Source organism: Salmo trutta, chromosome 22, assembly GCF_901001165.1.
Source record: "Salmo trutta chromosome 22, fSalTru1.1, whole genome shotgun sequence".
Taxonomy (NCBI): domain Eukaryota; kingdom Metazoa; phylum Chordata; class Actinopteri; order Salmoniformes; family Salmonidae; genus Salmo; species Salmo trutta.
In genome coordinates, this window is record NC_042978.1 from 46,240,338 (window position 1) to 46,262,650 (window position 22,313).

A 22,313-nucleotide genomic window follows, 5' to 3' on the forward strand; every position below is an offset into this window, starting at 1 on the left:
CTAAGGCAAGGAAAGGTGCTTGGATTTTTTCTAATTATAGTCGCATGTATCATGTAGCCTAGCTAGCCTATAGGCCTCAATGTTTTGATAAGGTTTGTATAACAACTAAAGTAGTCTATAGGCCTAGGACCCCTGGAAGAGGGTTGGAGAGCCCATCGCCTACAGAACATAGTGAAACACATGAACTATTTAACACTGCCTCGGAAATCGTTCGGGGAAAATATCTTTTCTATTTTATTCAGCTATGTTCAATTGTATTTTTCTTACTATAAAAGAATGTAAAATACGGGAATTATAAGCGAGTCTGTCTGCTAAATGAACTAGTGTAGCCCACAGCCATTTGGCATCTTTAAAGATATGTGACAGATGTATTGTTTAGGTAAAATCAAAAAAATACACAGAATGAAAATATAAACACAACATTTAAAGTGTTGTTCCCATGTTTCATTAGCTGAAATAAAAGACACTACCACTTTATGCTGGGGACAATAAAAGCAATAACAATAAGACATAACCAATGTGCAGTTCTGCCACACAACACAATGCCACAGATGTCTCAAGTTTTGAAGGAGCCAGCAATTGCCATGCTGACTGCAGGAGTGTCCACCAGGGGCCTCACAAGTGGCATAGTGGTCTAAGGCACCGCAGTGCTAGCTGTGCCACTGTGGTCCTGGTTCGAGTCCAAGCTCTGTCGCAGCCGGCCCAGTGCACAATTGGCCCAGCGTCATCCGGGTTAAGGGAAGGTTTGGCCGGTAGGGATGTCCTTGTCCCATCGCGCTCTAGCGACTCCTGTGGCGGGCCGGGCGCAGTGCACGCTGACACAGTCGACAGGTGTACGGTGTTTCCTCCGACACATTGGTGCGGCTGGCTTCCGGGTTAAGCGGGCTTTGTCTCAAGAAGCAGTGCGGCTTGGCTGGGTTGTGTTTCGGAGGACGCACGGCTCTCGACCTTCGCCTCTCCCGTATAGGAGTTGCAGCGATGAGACAAGACTGTAACTACCAATTGGAAACCACGCAATTGGGGAGAAAAACGGGTAAATGTAAAACCCTTTTTTTTTTTTTTTAAACGCTAATAATAATTACAATTAATAATAATTAAAGGAATGTCTACCAGAGCTGTAGCCAGAGAATTGAATGTTTATTTCTCTACCATAAGCCTCCTATGTTGTTTTAGAACATTTGGAAGTGCATCCAACCGGCCTCACAACCGCAGACCACATGTATGGTGTCGTGTGGGTGAGCGGTTTGCTGATGTCAACGTTGTGAACAGAGTGCCCAATGGTGGCGGTGGGGTTATGGTATGGGGCAGGCATAAGCTACGGACAACGAACACAATTGGATTTTATCGATGTCAATTTCAATGCACAGAAATAACGTGACGAGATCCTGAGACAATGTTTTTTTTTAAGCCATCTGTGATCAACAGATGCATGTCTGTATTCCCAGTCATGTGAAATCTATAGATTAGGGCCTAATGAATTTATTTAAATTGACTGATTTCTTCATATGAACTGTAACTCAGTGAAATCTTTGAAATTGTTACATGTTGCGTTTATATTTTTGCTCAGTATACATGTGATATGAAATCTGTGGGCATGACACACATCAACACCTGTCATCTCACATCCCTTCGAGACAGAAATGCACTTTGATCATCCATTTACTACAGTGTGAAAGCACTGAGCCCTCAACACCAAAGGAAATAGACAAAACCTCACTGTGTAAAAAAAATTAAATAATTATACAACATCAATATAAAACCATATTAAGAACCCCAGGAGATAATTCAGCTGAAATTATAAGACACAAACCTCAAGATTCCATATCTGAAGAAACTTTAAGACCACCGTAATGCAAGATATCAACAAAAACATCCTTTTTTTAAAGTGTGATTAGGAGAAAGGCAGAGAAAGGGAGACAGAGAACCACATGCATAGTGATGGTTGTAGCTACCTCTCTTGAAGGACCAACGTTTCATCCAGAGTTTGGAGAAAGAAGGCCAGGAGTTGTTTAAGGGAGAATCTGCCATAGAGAAGGCTAGCTGGAGCTGGTCAGCTTGCCGTGCAACACCGAGACTTGGGCTGAGCGAGTGAGCGAGTGAAAGAGTCCGAGAGAAAACGAGGGGGGGGGGGGGGGACACGAACGAGTATCCCAGGCAGAGTTGGATCAGGGAGCTGCTGGGGATTACCTAACCACAGATAATATGCATTCCAAATGGCACCCTATTCCGTATGTAGTGCACTATTTTTAACCAGGGCCCTATGGTCAAAAGTAGTGCACTACATAGGGAATAGGATGCCATTTGGGATGCACACATTGAAACCCAGGGGCTCCTGAATAGGGGCTGGCTGGGAGAGAACAGACACAGTGAGGGGAAGTGATAGAGGCACCGTGGAGAGAGGGAGGGAGGGGATGAAAAGAGGCGACGGAGAGAGGGAAGACTTTGATGAAGAGGGGAAGGGAAAGGTGTGAGGGCGGAGTGGCTGAAGAGGGGTAGGAAAGAGTTTAACGGTGAAGAAGTCTGGGAAAATGAAGGGATGAGAAGGGAGAGAGAGTGGTAAAAAAGGACAGAGGGCAGCAGCAAGCCGAGCATTAGGAGGGTTAGCTGAGCGTTAGGAGGGTTAGCTGAGCGTTAGGAGGGTTAGCTGAGCGTTAGGAGGGTTAGCTGAGGGTTAGGAGGGTTAGCTGAGGGTTAGGAGGGTTAGCTGAGGGTTAGCTGAGCGTTAGGAGGGTTAGCTGAGCGTTAGGAGGGTTAGCTGAGCGTTAGGAGGGTTAGCTGAGCGTTAGGAGGGTTAGCTGAGCGTTAGGAGGGTTAGCTGAGCGTTAGGAGGGTTAGCTGAGCGTTAGGAGGGTTAGCTGAGGGTTAGGAGGGTTAGCTGAGCGTTAGGAGGGTTAGCTGAGCGTTAGGAGGGTTAGCTGAGGGTTAGCTGAGCGTTAGGAGGGTTAGCTGAGCGTTAGGAGGGTTAGCTGAGCGTTAGGAGGGTTAGCTGAGCGTTAGGAGGGTTAGCTTAGCTGAGCGTTAGGAGGGTTAGCTGAGCATTAGGAGGGTTAGCTGAGCGTTAGGAGGGTTAGCTGAGCGTTAGGAGGGTTAGCTGAGCATTAGGAGGGTTAGCTGAGTGTTAGGAGGGTTAGCTTAGCATTAGGAGGGTTAGCTGAGCGTTAGGAGGGTTAGCTTAGCTGAGCGTTAGGAGGGTTAGCTGAGCATTAGGAGGGTTAGCTGAGCATTAGGAGGGTTAGGTTAACATTAGGAGGGTTAGGTTAGCCGAGCGTTAGGAGGGTTAGCCGAACATTAGGAGGGTTAGCTGAGCATTAGGAGGGTTAGCTGAGTGTTAGGAGGGTTAGCTTAGCATTAGGAGGGTTAGCTGAGCGTTAGGAGGGTTAGCTGAGTGTTAGGAGGGTTAGCTGAGCGTTAGGAGGGTTAGCTTAGCTGAGCCTTAGGAGGGTTAGCTGAGCATTAGGAGGGTTAGGTTAGCCGAGCGTTAGCCGAACATTAGGAGGGTTAGCCAAGCATTAGGAGGGTTAACTGAGCGTTAGAAATGTTAAGGACGACGAGGACTTTGCAATCACAGTTGATCATGTGCTTGATTTAAAAAAATTGTCATACCTCAACATATTCAATGTAATAAATCTATCAGACATTGCTCATGTCAAAGAATGACTCTGCTAAAATGTGTCTGTTATTACACAATGGACAGAAGTGATGTGATATATGATATGAAGTTAGATATGAAAACATTTGTAAAAAAAAATGTACTCACCTTCAATATATATATATGAAACCCTATCCAGACAGCATCAAGACGAAGAACCAAAAAGCACCTGGAAACCAGAGTATAGAGATGCCTTCATCCAAAACGTTGTGTTCCAACCATGTTCCCTTGACGAGTGTGTGTAGTTAGTCCTCTGACTCTGCACAGTAAAAAAGACAATGAACGGGGAAGAGTACAAATCAACCAAACTACAGGTCACTCACAGCTTCCTCTTTTCAGCTTCTCTGTGCCATTTTAGCTGAGGACAAAGTGGCATACTCATGTACAGCCACAGTAGCCTTGTTCCAATATTACACAATCACTCATGCATTTTTTTTTTCTTCCGTTCATACGCTTTCACAAGCTTGGAGAATAACTTTATAATCATTTCTCACATGACTCTTTTAACAAGCTTCAATAGTTCATTCAAATTGAAACTATAAAGCCAACCATTCTGATAAGATTTCTCTACTTGTGTTCGTGTCGTCTACCCTGCTGGGTAGATGATCCGTTTCTCTGTTTGTGTCATCATAACGCTGTGCTGATCTGGGAAACGGTTGAGCGGAACTTGTGCTCTCTGAAGTGGTTTCCGTGGTGAGATTAGACCTTTACATTGACACACTGTTCATTGTATTTAAGTGTGAAAACACAGAGCGTGTTGATGAAGAGATTGCAGCAAGACAGGCGTTCTAAGTTCAGTGGCAATTCAAGAAGGGGCAACATATCTGAACTTTCAGATAGAAATGTGTGTAGAATTTGTTTGAATTATATTTTGTGATATAGAATTAGGAATGGACCGTGTCACTTCTATACATTGGATTTTGGTCCACCAGACGCTCCAGTTCACTAGTAGTGGAAAAATGCATTCACTCAGACAGCATATATAGATATCTGCAATGAACTAACTTGGAATGACTTTGTGATCGAACATTTGAGGAACACTGCTCTTAACAATGTAGACATGTGACACACTCATATTCTGAATCACATGTGGCTTGACATTGTATATGTGCAGTGTGAAGTCAATAGTTGGTGGCCTATTGACATTGATGTGCATCAGTGTTTAGTCCAGAGGGCTATACTACAAAACAGAAACAATGACTTAGCCAAACAGCTAACTTGCCTAAAAAGTCTGAAGTAATTTAAGCTTGAAAGATAAGCTTAAAATGGGCATGGTCTCAAACAACCAAAATCACATATCCAAGTTAAGCTTTCTTAATGAATCAGAAAAATCTAAAGTAATTTCTGGTTGTTTTTTAACTGGCTAACTCATCAATCCTTATTTTAGTAAATACCCCTGTGATTCTACAGGACTGTATTTACATGGCTGAATAGAGGTCACACCATGATCATATTCAGTTATGCATCAGTTGGTCCGGTTAGTCCAAGTTGACCTTATGCACAGATCCAGGATCAGCGTACACTTTCCAAATCCTACCAGGGGAGGGGGAAAGGGGAAATGCAAAACTGACCTTAGTACAGTGTCTCAAGTGAAAATGAAACCATGGAATTTGAGAATAGCTAATGTTCTGTTGTTCCACCTGCGTGTTCGTCGTTTAGCAGACGCTCTTATCCAGATCGACTTACAGTTAGTTCATTCATCTTAAAAAGGTAGCTTGGTGAGACAACCACATATCACTGTCATAGTATATAAAACTCCCTAGTTGTACTCCTGTAGTAAAATCCGAGTACCGTACAAACAGATTGGCAGATACTAGCGGATCAGGTCGAAACGGAAAACATTGCCGCTGCTGTAGCATCTGGAGAGGGTTTGTTAACATTTGAACTTACGCTTGACGCTTTTTGACCTTAAAAATGTGAAAATGTGCTGATTTAGTGTCATCATGAGCAGGACACAAGAGTTCATTACGCCTGAAACATATTCCTCAAATACACTGAGGCTAAGGAGCATAAGAAGAAACACATTCTCCAATAAATTAATATTCATCATTTTAATATTAAACAGTTAATTGTTGAATAATTTACACAAAGCAAGATTTTCATATTATTCCAACATTTACTGTACATGTCACTGCTTGGCTTTCCTTGAAAACAGAAGAAAAAAAACAACATTGTCAAGTGTTATTTAGTCATGGCACATTTTGATCCTGTACGTGTGTGTGTGTTATTGTGACAAGAGAGTGAATATGATATTTCTATATGTGATATACATAAAGGTACATGTCGATCCAGTGTAGGGATGTAGCCATCTTTGTTGTTGTACGTGGGTGTGATACACGTCACCTGAATACGCATCTATGTGACAAATAATGTAGCTATAGATAGTGTCTTCAGAAAGTATTCGATACCCCTTGACTTATTCCACATTTTGCGGAACATTCAATCTTGGTAAGCAACTGCAGCATAGATTTGCCCTTGTGTTTTTGGTTATTGTCCTGCTGAAAGGTGAATTCATCTCCAGTATAGATTTGGCCTTGTGTTTTTGGTTATTGTCCTGCTGAAAGGTGAATTCATCTCCCAGTGTCTGGTGGAAAGCAGACTGAACCAGGTTTTCCTCCCTCTAGGATTCTGTCTGTGCTTAGCTCCAGCCGTTTCTTTTTTTATCCTGAATAACTCCCCAGTACTTAACGATTACAAGCATAACCATGACATGATGCTTGAAAATATGGAGTGCGCTATTCAGTAATGTGTTGTATTGGATTTTCCCCAAACATAACACTTTGTATTCAGGACAAAAAGTTGTTGTGCCAATATTTTTGCAGGACTACTTTAGTGCCTTGTTGCAAACAGGATGCATGTACAGGCTTTCTTCTTTTCACCCTGTCAATTAGGTTTGTATTGTGGAGTAACTACAATATAATATATTGTTGATCCATCCTCAGTTTTCTCCTATCAAAACCATTAAGCTCTGAAACGGTTTTAAAGTCATCCTTGGCCTCATGGTGAAATCACTGAGCAGTTTCCTTCCTCTCTGGCAACTGAGTTAGGAAGGTCGCCTGTATCTTTGTAGTGACTGGGTGTATTGATACACCATCCAAAGTGTAACTAATAACTACACCATGCTCAAAGGGATATTCAATGTCTGCTTTTTTATTTTTCCCCATCTACCAATAGGTGCCCTTCTTTGTGAGACATTGGAAAACCTCCCTGGTCTTTGTGGTTGAATCTGTGTTTTTAAATCCACTGCTTGACTGAGGGACCTTACAGATAATTGTATGTGTGGGGTTCAGAGAGGAGGTAGTGATTCAAACATCATGTTAAACACTGTTATTGCACACAGAGTGAGTCCATGCAACTTGCTCTGACTTTAAGGCCCTTTGTGGTCCTGAACTCATGTGGACTGAGGAAAGGGTTGAATATTTGACAAGACATTACAGGGTTTCATTTTTCATTAATTTGTAAAAATGTCTAAAAACATTTTCTACTTTGACATTATGGGGTAGTGTGAGTAGGTCTGTTACAATTCATATATATATATATATATATATATCTCTCCATCCATTTTAAATTCAGTCTAACACAACCAAAAAGTGGGAAAAAGTCAAGCAGTGTGAATACTGGCTGAAGGCACTGTGATGTACTGATGTATTCTTCATTGATACATCTTCTATCATGGCAGAGGCTCATAAAGAGGCATGTATCCTGCCAGCTTACACACAGCATTCTGGAGCCATCTATGTGCACAGAGGCTCATAAAGAGGCATGTATCCTGCCAGCTTACACACAGCATTCTGGAGCCATCTATGTGCACAGAGGCTCATAAAGAGGCATGTATCCTGCCAGCTTACACACAGCATTCTGGAGCCATCTATGTGCACATAGGCTCATAAAGAGGCATGTATCCTGCCAGCTTACACACGGCATTCTGGAGCCATCTATGTGCACAGAGGCTCATAAAGAGGCATGTATCCTGCCAGCTTACACACAGCATTCTGGAGCCATCTATGTGCACAGAGGCTCATAAAGAGGCATGTATCCTGCCAGCTTACACACAGCATTCTGGAGCCATCTATGTGCACAGAGGGAGAAGGAGCAGCAGTCACAACACAAAGAAACAAAACCCATGGCAAGACTTCAACCAAGGACGATAGCGAGACAACTCCACCTACAGACACACACAGGGGCTAGTGAGAGACTAACATCTAGCGAGCTGTGTAAACTGGAGCAGACCGCCGACAAGACAGCGTGACTCCCCTTTACCCTCTAAACCCTCAATATCATCATGACCACCCCCATCACTACTAAACCCTCAATATCATCATGGCCACCCCCATCACTACTAAACCCCTTTACCCCCTAAACCCTCAATATCATCATGACCACCCCCATCACTACTAAACCCTCAATATCATCATGGCCACCCCCATCACTACTAAACCCCTTTACCCCCTAAACCCTCAATATCATCATGGCCACCCCCACCACTACTAAACCCCTTTACCCCCTAAACCCTCAATATCATCATGGCCACCCCCATCACTACTAAACCCCTTTACCCCCTAAACCCTCAATATCATCATGACCACCCCCATCACTACTAAACCCCTTTACCCCCTAAACCCTCAATATCATCATGGCCACCCCCACCACTACTAAACCCCTTTACCCCCTAAACCCTCAATATCATCATGGCCACCCCCCATCACTACTAAACCCCTTTACCCCCTAAACCCTCAATATCATCATGACCACCCCCATCACTACTAAACCCCTTTACCCCCTAAACCCTCAATATCATCATGACCACTCCCACCACTACTAAACCCCTTTACCCCCTAAACCCTCAATATCATCATGACCACTCCCACCACTACTAAACCCCTTTACCCCCTAAACCCTCAATATCATCATGACCACCCCCATCACTACTAAACCCCTTTACCCCCTAAACCCTCAATATCATCATGGTCACCCCCACCACTACTAAACCCCTTTACCCCCTAAACCCTCAATATCATCATGGCCACCCCCACCACTACTAAACCCCTTTACCCCCTAAACCCTCAATATCATCATGACCACCCCCACCACTACTAAACCCCTTTACCCCCTAAACCCTCAATATTATCATGGCCACCCCCACCACTACTAAACCCCTTTACCCCCTAAACCCTCAATATCATCATGGCCACCCCCACCACTACTAAACCCCTTTACCCCCTAAACCCTCAATATCATCATGGCCACCCCCACCACTACTAAACCCCTTTACCCTCTAAACCCTCAATATCATCATGACCACCCCCACCACTACTAAACCCTCAATATCATCATGGCCACCCCCACCACTACTAAACCCCTTTACCCCCTAAACCCTCAATATCATCATGACCACCCCCACCACTACTAAACCCTCAATATCATCATGGCCACCCCCACCACTACTAAACCCCTTTACCCCCTAAACCCTCAATATCATCATGACCACCCCATCACTACTAAACCCCTTTACCCCCTAAACCCTCAATATCATCATGGCCACCCCCACCACTACTAAAACCCTTTACCCCCTAAACCCTCAATATCATCATGGCCACCCCCACCACTACTAAACCCCTTTACCCCCTAAACCCTCAATATCATCATGACCACTCCCACCACTACTAAACCCCTTTACCCCCTAAACCCTCAATATCATCATGGCCACCCCCACCACTACTAAACCCCTTTACCCCCTAAACCCTCAATATCATCATGGCCACCCCCACCACTACTAAACCCCTTTACCCCCTAAACCCTCAATATCATCATGACCACCCCCACCACTACTAAACCCCTTTACCCCCTAAACCCTCAATATCATCATGGTCACCCCCACCACTACTAAACCCCTTTACCCCCTAAACCCTCAATATTATCATGGCCACCCCCACCACTACTATACTGTACCCCTTTACCCTCCAGCACATCTGTTTGCATCAGTAACCTTGTTGACTTGACACTGAATAAACAAAAACACAAAAAAACTGTTTCAGCAAGGGCAAATATATCATTATTACACCTGTGGATGTATGTAGATGTAGACTAGTTGGCCGAATCAGTAAAAAAAAAAAAAAACGGTGACTCTTTCTTTAAACGACCACTTTACACACACGTACATTTCATTACACCACTAACAGACATTGTACAAAATACATAGCTTACGGTGGTTTTCTTCATACTGCTCCATGGTCATGTTAAATGGCTTGGCAGTCTTTAATTGTCATTTTTTTATTTAACCTTTTATTTAACTAGGCAAGTCAGTTACGAACAAATTCTTATTTACAATGACGGCCTACCGTGGAACAGTGGGATAACTGCCTTGTTCAGGGGCAGAACGACAGATTTTTACCTTGTCAGCTCGGGGAATCGATCCAGCAACCTTTTGGTTACTGGCCCATCGCTCTAACCACTAGGCTACCTGCCCATCGCTCTAACCACTAGGCTACCTGCCCATCGCTCTAACCACTAGGCTACCTACCCATCGCTCTAACCACTAGGCTACCTGCCCATCGCTCTAACCACTGGGCTACCTGCCCATCGCTCTAACCACTGGGCTACCTGCCCATCGCTCTAACCACTAGGCTACCTGCCCATCGCTCTAACCACTAGGCTACCTGCCCATCGCTCTAACCACTAGGCTACCTGCCGCCCCACATTAGATTAGGATAGAACCTTTGATTCTGATACATATTATGTTTTATATTTATTTACTAGGATTTCCTCTAGTGGTCTTTTCCAGTTTTTCACATCGAAAAAGCAATATGCCTTTTCTGTAAGCTGTTGGTCTGAAACAAGGACATTTCATTCCATAACATTACAAAGGGCGATATTTTGAGATATAATAATAATAATAAAAAATAAAATAATTTCTAAAAAAAGATAAAACAGATAACTGGCATGCTATTGTGATTCTGGGGGGGGGGGGGGTCAGTAAAACCATGGCAACATGTATTTAGAATGGGAAAGAACATGATCAGACCACACATGTCATGATACACATGTAGTTCATCTAGTCAGAGTTATGCTGCTCCATAATACATCTACAGAACTTTCATCTGCACAGCGCAGCGGGGTAGTGTCATGAGCAAAAAATGTTGATTTTTTTATTTAGAAAAAGTTATATACATTGATAACAATGTTAAAATTCAATCATGTACAAGAGTAGTAAAAGTTTACAGTCAGAAAAGTAATTGTATTTGCCCTCTATTTTGGCACAAAATTTAAAATATTAATCAACATCTCTAAATGTAATACTTTTTTATTTTTGAAACAATACACAGAATGATGGTTAACCTGCTGCTGGATCACTAGCGTGCTCTGGCAAACCACATGTTTAGGTTATCAGAGTTTAACCTGCTGCTGGATCACTAGCGTGCTCTGGCAAACCACATGTTTAGGTTATCAGAGTTTAACCTGCTGCTGGATCACTAGCGTGCTCTGGCAAACCACATGTTTAGGTTATCAGAGTTTAAACTAAAACTACATTTTCCTAAATCAAGTGCTTATATTTTTCAGGGATATCTGCTGCTATTTACAGTTAAAGTTTTGATTCGTTTTAATACAAAATGAACAGTATGCATTTTAAAAATGGGAGTTCTATTCTCCCATGTCATGCATTCAATTGTTGCTAATTATAGATGATCCCATGTGCTTTGGGTGTTGTGTTTTAATCAACAAAGCGAGTTGGCTGAGATACACAATTCTATTAGCATCAAATTAACAAACTATCAGCTGGGGGTTTGGATTCATGCACAAAACAAGCCAGAGCTTCGCCCAAGTAGAGACAAGAAGTTCAACATTTTTGGCTAAACCATGAATATCGTTAACATAATTAGCCCAACACAGTGTAATATGATGAATCATCAATCCAGCCAAGCTGGACGTGTTACCTCCCTCTGATTGGAACCATGAGTTACAGAAGGCGCCTCTCTCCTGTCTTAGAATACATCATGTGTTACTACTCCAGTATTCTCCTGCTGTGGGGGTTCGTTGGGGGTTTATTCCTTGACTATTGGTGATGAGAAGACACAGATTAGTCCAGTCCAGAGCAGTCTAGTCTAGTACAGAGCATTCCAGACTAGTCCAGTCCCAGGGCAGTCTCGTCCAGTACATAGCATTCCAGACTAGTCCAGCCCCGGAGCAGTCTAGTCCAGACTAGTCCAGTCCCGGGGCAGACTAATCCAGACTAGTCCAGTCCAGGGCACTGAGGGTCTGGCTGGCTGTGTAGTCAGGAGGGAGGAGGGCGGTCAGTCTGAGCAAGGCACTATGGGACAGAGCCCTGGCTACGAGCGCCGGTCCAGCTGCTGCACTTTCACATCCAGCCACCTGGTGGCAGTGAACACCATGGATCACAACGATAACAAGCTTTCATTTAATCATCATGTCTATAATCTTGAAGAGCTGAAAAAAATATTGATTCACAAAGGGTCAGCTGTTTGTTTGTTTGTTGACAACTTGTTGGCTACATCTCCCCACAAAAAAAAGATAATTTGCTTGGATGACAAGAGAACCTCCACTTCAGGTCAGACAGGTAGGTAGCTCCTTCCACCCTCAAACCCCCTGCACAACTCATGCCTCCCTGAGAAGTTACAATCTAGAATGCATTTTTCTGTTTATTATGGCACACAGGATTGTCCTAGTCCAGCTCTCTCAGGGAAGTCCTTTAAGCAGCGGAGGCATGCAAGTGTCCACACAGACCGCGGCGTTGGCGTTGATATAATAACCTATTTTCACAGTAGAAAAATAATACATACAACATAAATGCAAACTGACGACAGAGAAATAAAAAAACACTTCTGGAAGATGCATTAAAAAAAGCCTCAAGCCTGAATGCCGTCCCGTATGACTGACTTGAGCAGACAAGGAACTCAGAGAGATACACCTCCACCCACCTCACCCATCTCCACCCATCTTACCCACCCACCTCCACCTCACCCACCTCCACCCATCTTACCCACCTCCACCCACCTCCACCCATCGAGGAGAACATCTATTCTGTTGACGATGAACAGCATGACCAAGACATAGCTGAGCTATAGAAGACTTTGGCTGTATGTTTGTGATCAAGAGATACGCATTCATGATTTGGACGACTCGGTCTTGATGAAGAATTTCTATAAAAAGCTAAAATGAATTAATTATTTCCTAGAACAATATATGTAGATAAGTAGAGCAACTATGACCTAGCTAGTGGGTATGATAAACTAGGAAACTGTTCATTTCAAAAGGACATCAAACCAAACCTGATGCTTAGGGATTCTGAGCTGCTACGCAAATAAAGAGAGTGGGAAGCCAACCTTTCCTGCATGATTATCACCAGTCAAAGAGTAGCCAGAACACCACATTCTCGCCCGATTTACCCGTTCCAGTAACAGCTAACATTACTACTTAAATCAGAGTTTGTGGCCATGTTTAAAAACGCTTTGAGGTTGTGCTTTACACTACACTGGGGATTCATCTACTTGGTTGTAAAGATGACTGACTTGACATGGAGTGAAAACTTGCTGTTTGAGTTGGACCTTGTGGGATTCTATATTGTGATGGCATTCTTGTCACGGTATGATGCTGTCACAGCAGGGGTCACGGGTGGACGGTGTCCCGGGCCTCTGATTGAGCTGCAGAGATAACGACTGATGGGATATGACGGAGAGAGATGCTGTAGTGATTCCTCCAAAACTCCTGAGGTAGACTGTGGTCAAACACACAGACAACTACCAACTCCTTCTGATTTATAGCTCTACTGTTAACAAAATAGTCTCTGTTTTTACCTGACTTTCAACATTTAAAAAACCTTTCACTAAAAAGCTAAACTGGGTATTTTTGTACAATGACAACGATCATCATAATAAAATAAATAAAATATGAATTATCTATCATTTCTTAAAGATATGGTGATTTGGTCATATGTAGAGATAAACACCCACCATTTAACTATCTGGACTGGTCATATGTAGAGATAAACACCCACCATTTAACTATCTGGACTGGTCATATGTAGAGATAAACACCCACCATTTAACTATCTGGACTGGTCATATGTAGAGATAATCACCCACCATTTAACTATCTGGACTGGTCATATGTAGAGATAATCACCCACCATTTAACTATCTGGACTGGTCATATGTAGAGATAAACACCCACCATTTAACTATCTGGACTGGTCATATGTAGAGATAATCACCCACCATTTAACTATCTGGACTGGTCATATGTAGAGATAAACACCCACCATTTAACTATCTGGACTGGTCATATGTAGAGATAAACACCCACCATTTAACTATCTGGACTGGTCATATGTAGAGATAATCACCCACCATTTAACTATCTGGACTGGTCATATGTAGAGATAAACACCCACCATTTAACTATCTGGACTGGTCATATGTAGAGATAAACACCCACCATTTAACTATCTGGACTGGTCATATGTAGAGATAAACACCCACCATTTAACTATCTGGACTGGTCATATGTAGAGATAAACACCCACCATTTAACTATCTGGACTGGTCATATGTAGAGATAATCACCCACCATTTAACTATCTGGACTGGTCATATGTAGAGATAAACACCCACCAAAAGCATGAGATTGGAACAGATTTTTTTTTTAACATCTTGAATTGTCGAGAATCAAAATGGTGGTTTTAACAGCTTCAACTTAAAACTCCATTCATACTCTGTGGACTTGCCATTCACCTTTACAACAGACCAACATCAAGCCCACAAAGCCCTCTCACTAGCTGAAGTTCCCCATAGCAACAGATAGATAGAACTTTAAGTAGCAACGGTCATATCTTTTCCAACATCTCTAAACACCTCGTCATCTCCAAACAACTTGGTATTTACGTTTATGGGTTTAGCTCCCATCTAAGAGTCATATTTCTCTCCCTCTGTCTAATATGTATGTACACACACACACACACACACACACACACACACACACACACACACACAAACACACACACACGAGTGTTTATGCCAAACAAACTAACAGTAACCAGCCTGTACAACAGTACATCCATCCCTCTGGTTTGTGGTTGGTTGAGAAGACACTGGCTGGAGGCTGACGAGGTAACGATTCCACCATCTCAGACAGGCAGACAGGCAGACAGGCAGACAAGGTTAACAGAGATAACTGGGCGATGATGAATGGGTGGGTTAGGTTTAATAACACTAAGCTCTAAACACCAGGTTCAAAGTGCTGAGTGGATGAATGGAGACCAGATTGACTTGCTCTTAGCTCCAGTGTGTTTTTCTGTCCCTTATCGATGCTTCTGACAACAGACGACGAGTATCGCTGCCTTAGGCTAGAGGGAGGGAGAAATGTGTGTAAACCACTAACGATCGGGTTATTTGTGCTTCTCAATTGAAATGCTATGTAGACACTTCTCAATCAACCTCTGTCGTTAACACCAATGTGTGGTTTCCATCAGATAGAATGTATGTGTGTGTGATTGTGTGTGTGTTTAATTATTATTATTATTTTAAATCAGGGCTTAGTCTTGTGCTGGGAAAAGCTGACAGGAATGTTGTGATGTCTGTTGGGAACAATATGACTGTACACGGACAGAGGTTAACAACTTCATGACCCATCTTTAGATATTTGAGCGAAAAGTTACAAAATGGAAACGGTTTGGTGAGGTGTGGGATTGAGTTCAATATCTTTTACTTTAGGGTGGGAGGGAGGGAGGGTTGTGAATAACGGGCACACGGGTAGTCCTAATAGAACGCGACGGACCACAGCGTCGATAGCGGAATGTCAGGGGGGAGGGGGGGGGGGGGGTGTACAGCATTTCCTGACTCACACACTACATGTGATAGAGGGGATGTAATAGGATTAATAGTCACAGCCCCCCCCCCCACCACCACCACCCCCGCTTCGCTCCACTAACCCCAACACATACACCATCTAACTGCTCCTCTCTCTCTCTGCCGCCCGCTGTAGTCTCGGAATGCAATAGGAACTTTCCAGAACGTTCTGATCAAAAGCACTCAACCACAGTAACATGGAAAATTCCACCAGCAGCCTGATTGTGACCTCCTTCCTGTGTCAGCGAGCAGTACAGCCAATGGGCTGTCAAAACGTTCTGTTGTTACGTGGGGAGGGGGTGAAGGGTGATGGTAGGGTCACAACAAACCTAGTCGTATGAGGACACAGGGCTGTGAAAGAGTAGAGATGATGCCAGGTAGCCACTCATGGGGCGGCAGGTAGCCTAGTGGTTCAGTTGGTAGAGCATGGTGTTTGCAACGCCAGGGTTGTGGGTTCGATTCCCACGGGGGACCAGTAGGGAGAAGAAAAAAGTTTTTTTTTTAAAGTATGAAATTGTATGAAATGTATGCATTCACTACTGTAAGTCGCTCTGGATAAGAGCCTCTGCTAAATGACTAAAATGTAAAATTTAATGTTAGAGCGTTGGACTAGTAACCGAAAAGTTGCAAGATCGTTTCCCCGAGCTGACCAGGTAAACATCTGTCGTTCTGCCCCTGAACAAGCCAGTTAACCCACTGTTCCTAGGCTGTCATTGAAAATAAGAATTTGTTCTTAACTGACTTGCCTTGTAAAATAAAAAAAATATATTAAAAAAATATATAAAGTACTGCAGGGGGATCAATCTCCAAAGTACTGATGCTACGGGCTCTTACAATACATCCACCTATACAGGCCACTGCCCCAATCTCCAGTCAGCTCAGGTGAGATATAGATGAGTCTCCTCTGACCTATAACCCTACAAGCACCCCGACCAATAGAACAAGACAATGAAGTACAATCATCAGGACAAGACAAGATGTCTGTCCAAGCAAGCAGACATCACATCTCTAGCCCCACTGATAATACCAACCAATCAATAGATCGCTAATGATCAACCATAGATAAGAGAAATTAATATAGTCACATCAATGTTCAATGACAGATAACATGACGTCTAGACCATGGTTCCATCGGACCAAAGATACAACAGGTAGGAAACCAAGGAGTTTCAGTTGGAGCAGAATTACCACCCAAACTCTTCCACTGACCGAAGAACAGCATTTGAAAGATGCCATGATTTTTCTAAAATGGTGGGCTGCCCTTTGATGCCGAGGAGAACAGGGTTCTCCTGAGGGTTGGACAGAGAAGTGAAATCCCTTGTGACCATCTGTGTGTCATTTCCAGGATTAGAAACATTAAGAATAAAATAAGAACATCTTACCAGGAAAGCCTCAGATGAAAACATTAACTATTTACAAGAACATAAATATCGTATATATTATATATAAAATATTGATATAAAAAAAACAATATTCCATATATACTATATACAAAACCAGTCAAAAGTTTGAACACACCTACTCATTTCAGAGTTTTTATTTTAATTCTTTACTATTTTCTACATTGTAGAATAATAGTGAAGACATCAAAACTATTAAATAACACATATGGAATCATGTAGTAACCAAAAAAGTGTTAAACAAATCAAAATATATTTTATATTTGAGATTCTTCAAAGTAGCCACCCTTTGCCTTGATGACAGCTTTGCACACTCTTGGCATTCTCTTAACCAGCTTCATGAGGTAGTCACCTGGAATGCATTTCAATTAACAGGTGTGACTTGTTAAAAGTTAATTGGTGGAATTTCTTTCCTTCTTAATGCGTTTGAGCGTGGTATACTGCCCTATTTGGTAAAAGACCAAGTCCATATCATGGCAAGAACAGCTGAAATAAGCAAAGAGAAACAACAGTCCATCATTATAAGACATGAAGGTCAGTCAAAGCGGAAAATGTCAAGAACTTTTAAAGTTTCTTCAAGTGCAGTCGCAAAAACCATCAAGCGCTACAATGAAACTGGCTCTCATGAGGACCGCCACAGGAAAGGAAGACCCAGAGTTACCTCTGTTACAGAGGATAAGTTCATTAGAGTTACCAGCCTCAGAATGCAGCCAAAATAAATGCTACAGAGTTCAAGTAACAGACACATCTCAACATCAACTGTTCAGAGGTGACTGCGTGAATCAGGCCTTCATGGTCAAATTGCTGCAAAGAAACCACTACTAAAGGACACCAATAAGAAGAAGAGACTTGCTTATGCCAAAAAACATGAGCAATGGACATTAGACCGGTGGAAATCTGTCCTTTGGTCTGATGAGTCCAAATTTGAGATTTTTGGTTCCAACCGCCGTGTCTTTGTGAGACGCAGAGTAGGTGAACAGATTATTTCCGCCTGTGTGGTTCCCACCGTGAAGCATGGAGGAGGTGTGATGGTGCTTTGCTGGTGACACTGTCTGTGATTTATTTAGAATTCAAGGCACACTTAACCAGCATGGCTACCACAGCATTCTGCAGCGATACACCATCCCATCTGGTTTGCGCTTAGTGGGTCTATCATTTGTTTTTCAACAGGACAATGACCCCAAACATATTTCCAGGCTGTGTAAGTGCTATTTGACCAAGGAGAGTGATGGAGTGCTGCATCAGATGACCTGGCCTCCACAATCACCCGACCTCAACCCAATTGAGATGGTTTGGGATGAGTTGGACCGCAGAGTGAAGGAAAAGCAGCCAACAACTGCTCAGCATATGTGGGAACTCCTTCAAGACTGTTGGAAAAGCATTCCTCATGAAACTGGTTGAGAGAATGCCAAGAGTGTGCAAAGCTGTCATCAAGGCAAAGGGTGGCTACTTTGAAGAATCTCAAATATAAAATATAGTTTGATTTGTTTAACACTTTTTTGGTTACTACATGATTATATGTTATTTCATAGTTTTGATGTCTCCACTACTTTTCTACAATGTAGAAAAAAGTTAAAATAAAGAAAAACCCTGGAATGAGTAGGTGTCTCCAAACTTTTGACTGGTACTGTATATTCTATATATATTCTATACCCACTAAAATATATCAAAGCAGCAGCTATTGGTCAGTCGAAGGAACTGTTTTGTCCAACTTTAACTGTTTAAATATCCTTCAGCCATAACGCGAGGACACAGAAATAAAACAAAGAGATGAGACAAAAAAAAAGCGAATAAATTACAACTATTCACCAAACACCACAATAATCTGTGAAGTTTAGCATTCTGCAGAAAAAAAAGACATTTCCCTCTACAAATAGATATTTGTTCTAGGAGAGAGTCTATGCCATCCCATAATTCCAAACTGTTTAGTCATTGTTCAAAGGAAAAGAATACAAGCATTGATACACTTCTTTGTTTATAGGCCACGTATAAAAAGGCCACTATCTGAAAACATTTTCAGTTGAAAACGAAACAGGAGAATGGAGGAGAGATGGGACAGCCTGGGGAGAGGGGGGGAAGAGAGAGAGAGAAAGAGGTTTGGATCATAAGCAGCCTTATGGTTCTTTAAGCTGTGTGTTCACAGTTTTTTATTTTTCCAGCGACCAGTCCTGGAAACTTGGCAATTGTGAAAACAAAATAAAGAGAGTAGAAAGTTGTAGTAGATGATTCTGGATAAATGCGAAAATGTCTCAACATATACCAAAAGGTTTGCATCCTGTGCCGCCATGCTTGGCAGCTGTGAGGAAGAAATAAAAAAAAGTCCTGAGATCTGTTTTTTTTTAAGGGCTTCTGAAAGAGTAATATAATACAAAAAATAATTAGAAAACGATAGAACAAAGGAGCTGAAAAGAAGAGAAAATGTTAGGAAGGGCTGGATCTGGGCAACGATAAGATTCGTCCGTTTTTCTTGCCACCGTTCATGTGCGTGTAGGGCACGTGTTCCTCGTAATTGCCCCTCAGGCCCTGACTAGGTCCCTCATCTCTGGACAGACTGTCTCTGTCCTCTCTCTGGGAGTAGGACGATGGGTCCAGCGGGATACTCTCCATGTTTTCCAGGTCCAAGTCAAACTCCTCCGACTCCGGGAGCTTGTTCTCCTCGCTGTAGAAGAAGGACACCTCCTGGAAGCTGGGGTGAAGGTCCTCCTTCAACATCTCAATGATTTCCTGGAAGGTGGGACGCATCTTGGGGTTGTACTGCCAGCACATAGACATCAGGTTGTGGCTGAGGGAGGAGGAGAGGGAGAAAGATGGATAATGAATGAGAATCTATGGGCTCTATGCACAAGCCGCTCACCTCGGTTAGTCCCCATTGAAGCACAACTAGCCCTGGAATATTGTATGCATGTAGTAGGTGGTAACTCAAACTGTTAACCAAGTCAAAATAATATACATAATGTACTTTGTATGCTTGGTAGTGGATATCAATGTAAAAGACAACAGATCCCACGATGCACTAAAAGTCTAGTGTTTGAGACACTTACATCCTCTGTTCACAGTTCTCTGGTCTGTCCAAGTATCCTCCGTCCATGACGAACTTAAGGACCTGTTCATTGGACAGGCCCTGGTACGGCTGCTCTGCCAGTGTACTGACCTCCCACAACACCACGCCAAACGACCTGGGGTCAGACAGACAGACATTACCAGATAGATATTATCTCAAGACAACAAAACAAGATGTGAATAAGGAAATAAAAGACTAGTGGGCCTTGAAACCAGTTCATCTGCTTTATTTAACCGTTTACGGGTCTGATTTAGACCTGGGACAATTAATCATCAGGTAGAACAGCAAACCAGCAGTAGTCTGGATCTCGTAGGCCGTAACTAGGGTTAGATTTGAATCCCCCCTGGACTAGTGTAACAACTGAATAAAACAGTGCTGACAGAGTTACTGTAGACATAAAGGGGGTTGGAACAGGGGGGGAGGGACTGGAGAAAGATGTTCCTTCTCTCAACACAAAAAAATGAAATAAAATAGGTTCTTGCTATCAGGAGATTGAATAGCGTGGATGAAACATATCCAGCAGACAGGCCCTTCTGACATCAGTGGCATCCCAGGAGTATCTTCCTCACCAGCAGTCTGAATGAGCGGTGAACACTCCGTCCTTGAGCGACTCAGGAGCCATCCACCTTACAGGGAGCAGACCCTTCCCTCCCTTGCGGTAGTAGTCCGTCTCGTAGATATCTCTGGTCATACCAAAGTCTGGAGAAACAGAGTCGTGTATATATATATATATATCAACCACAGGCGCACACGAGCCACGTTGTTACAATACAGCATTCCACCACTCCTGAATTATTAACCCAAGTCTCATTCACCAGTCATGATGTACTTGTTGAAACTGAAGCATCACAGAGTGAATCACATGTTTGGTACAGTCTTAATGTACTGTATCATCACAGAGAGTATCACATGTTTGGTACAGTCTTAATGTACTGTATCATCACAGAGAGTATCACATGTTTGGTACAGTCTTAATGTACTGTATCATCACAGAGAGTATCACATGTTTGGTACAGTCTTAATGTACTGTATCATCACAGAGAAAATCACATGTTTGGTACAGTCTTAATGTACTGTACCTCCGATCTTGACGGTGTTGTCCTCAGCCACCATGCAGTTCCTGGCAGCTAGATCTCTGTGGACAAACTTCTTGGCGTTGAGGTAGGCCATGCCGTCTGCTATCTCTCCTGACATCTGGATCATCTCTTTCAGTGTGGGAGGTGGCTTCCCTGTGGGGTTACTCTCGGAGTCTGGGCGGAGGGCCCGCAGGAAGCTCTTCAGATCTCCATGGGTCATCAGCTCCATCACCACCAGGGTGGGCTGGCCCTTAGACACCACACCCAGCAGACGCACCTACAGACAGAGAGAACAGGGAGATTTAGTCACTACACTACAGACAGAGAGAACAGAGAGAGTTAGTCACTACACTACAGACAGAGAGAACAGGGAGAGTTAGTCACTACACTACAGACAGAGAGAACAGGGAGACTTAGTCACTACACTACAGACAGAGAGAACAGGGAGAGTTAGTCACTACACTACAGACAGAGAGAACAGGGAGACTTAGTCACTACACTACAGACAGAGAGAACAGGGAGAGTTAGTCACTACACTACAGACAGAGAGAACAGGGAGAGTTAGTCACTACACTACAGACAGAGAGAACAGGGAGAGTTAGTCACTACACTACTGACAGAGAGAACAGGGAGACCTAGTCACTACACTACAGACAGAGAGAACAGGGAGACTTAGTCACTACACTACAGACAGAGAGAACAGGGAGAGTTAGTCACTACACTACAGACAGAGAGAACAGGGAGAGTTAGTCACTACACTACAGACAGAGAGAACAGGGAGAGTTAGTCACTACACTACAGACAGAGAGAACAGGGAGACTTAGTCACTACACTACAGACAGAGAACAGGGAGAGTTAGTCACTACACTACAGACAGAGAGAACAGGGAGACTTAGTCACTACACTACAGACAGAGAGAACAGGGAGACTTAGTCACCACACTACAGACAGAGAGAGAGAACAGGGAGAGTTAGTCACTACACTACAGACAGAGAGAACAGGGAGACTTAGTCACCACACTACACTACAGACAGAGAGAACAGGGAGAGTTAGTCACTACACTACAGACAGAGAGAACAGGGAGAGTTAGTCACTACACTACAGACAGAGAGAACAGGGAGAGTTAGTCACTACACTACAGACAGAGAGAACAGGGAGAGTTAGTCACTACACTACAGACAGAGAGAACAGGGAGAGTTAGTCACTACACTACTGACAGAGAGAACAGGGAGACCTAGTCACTACACTACAGACAGAGAGAACAGGGAG

The 22,313-nt window shown here is 43.1% G+C and overlaps 2 protein-coding genes and 1 long non-coding RNA gene across 8 annotated transcripts in view; all 3 read right to left on the bottom strand.

The window, feature by feature from the left end:
• Positions 1 to 2,056, bottom strand: part of arhgef18b (rho/rac guanine nucleotide exchange factor (GEF) 18b) — an 83,493-nt gene extending 81,437 nt beyond the window's left edge. For 2 of the 4 annotated variants that reach the window (XM_029708180.1, XM_029708181.1), the window contains exon 1: positions 1,953 to 2,056. In XM_029708180.1, coding sequence (XP_029564040.1) covers positions 1,953 to 2,028 — 76 coding nt within the window. In that variant the 5' untranslated portion in view covers positions 2,029 to 2,056. The remainder of the gene's footprint in view (positions 1 to 1,952) is intronic. The other 2 variants (XM_029708182.1, XM_029708179.1) reach the window with 1 other exon arrangement.
• An 8,708-nt stretch (positions 2,057 to 10,764) lies between these two features.
• LOC115158829 (uncharacterized) lies at positions 10,765 to 11,158 on the bottom strand. Its single transcript, XR_003868745.1, has 2 exons — positions 11,045 to 11,158; positions 10,765 to 10,984 (listed from the first exon to the last, which is right to left on the bottom strand). It is a non-coding gene; the product is annotated as an uncharacterized LOC115158829 (long non-coding RNA).
• A 7,660-nt stretch (positions 11,159 to 18,818) lies between these two features.
• LOC115158830 (insulin receptor-like) overlaps positions 18,819 to 22,313 on the bottom strand; it is a 178,533-nt gene continuing 175,038 nt past the window's right edge. For all 3 annotated transcript variants that reach the window (XM_029708186.1, XM_029708185.1, XM_029708184.1), the window contains 4 exons: positions 21,048 to 21,321; positions 20,538 to 20,667; positions 19,949 to 20,083; positions 18,819 to 19,689 (listed from right to left, as the gene is read on the bottom strand). In XM_029708186.1, the coding sequence (XP_029564046.1) occupies positions 19,329 to 19,689; positions 19,949 to 20,083; positions 20,538 to 20,667; positions 21,048 to 21,321 (900 nt within the window). In that variant the 3' untranslated portion in view covers positions 18,819 to 19,328. The remainder of the gene's footprint in view (positions 19,690 to 19,948; positions 20,084 to 20,537; positions 20,668 to 21,047; positions 21,322 to 22,313) is intronic.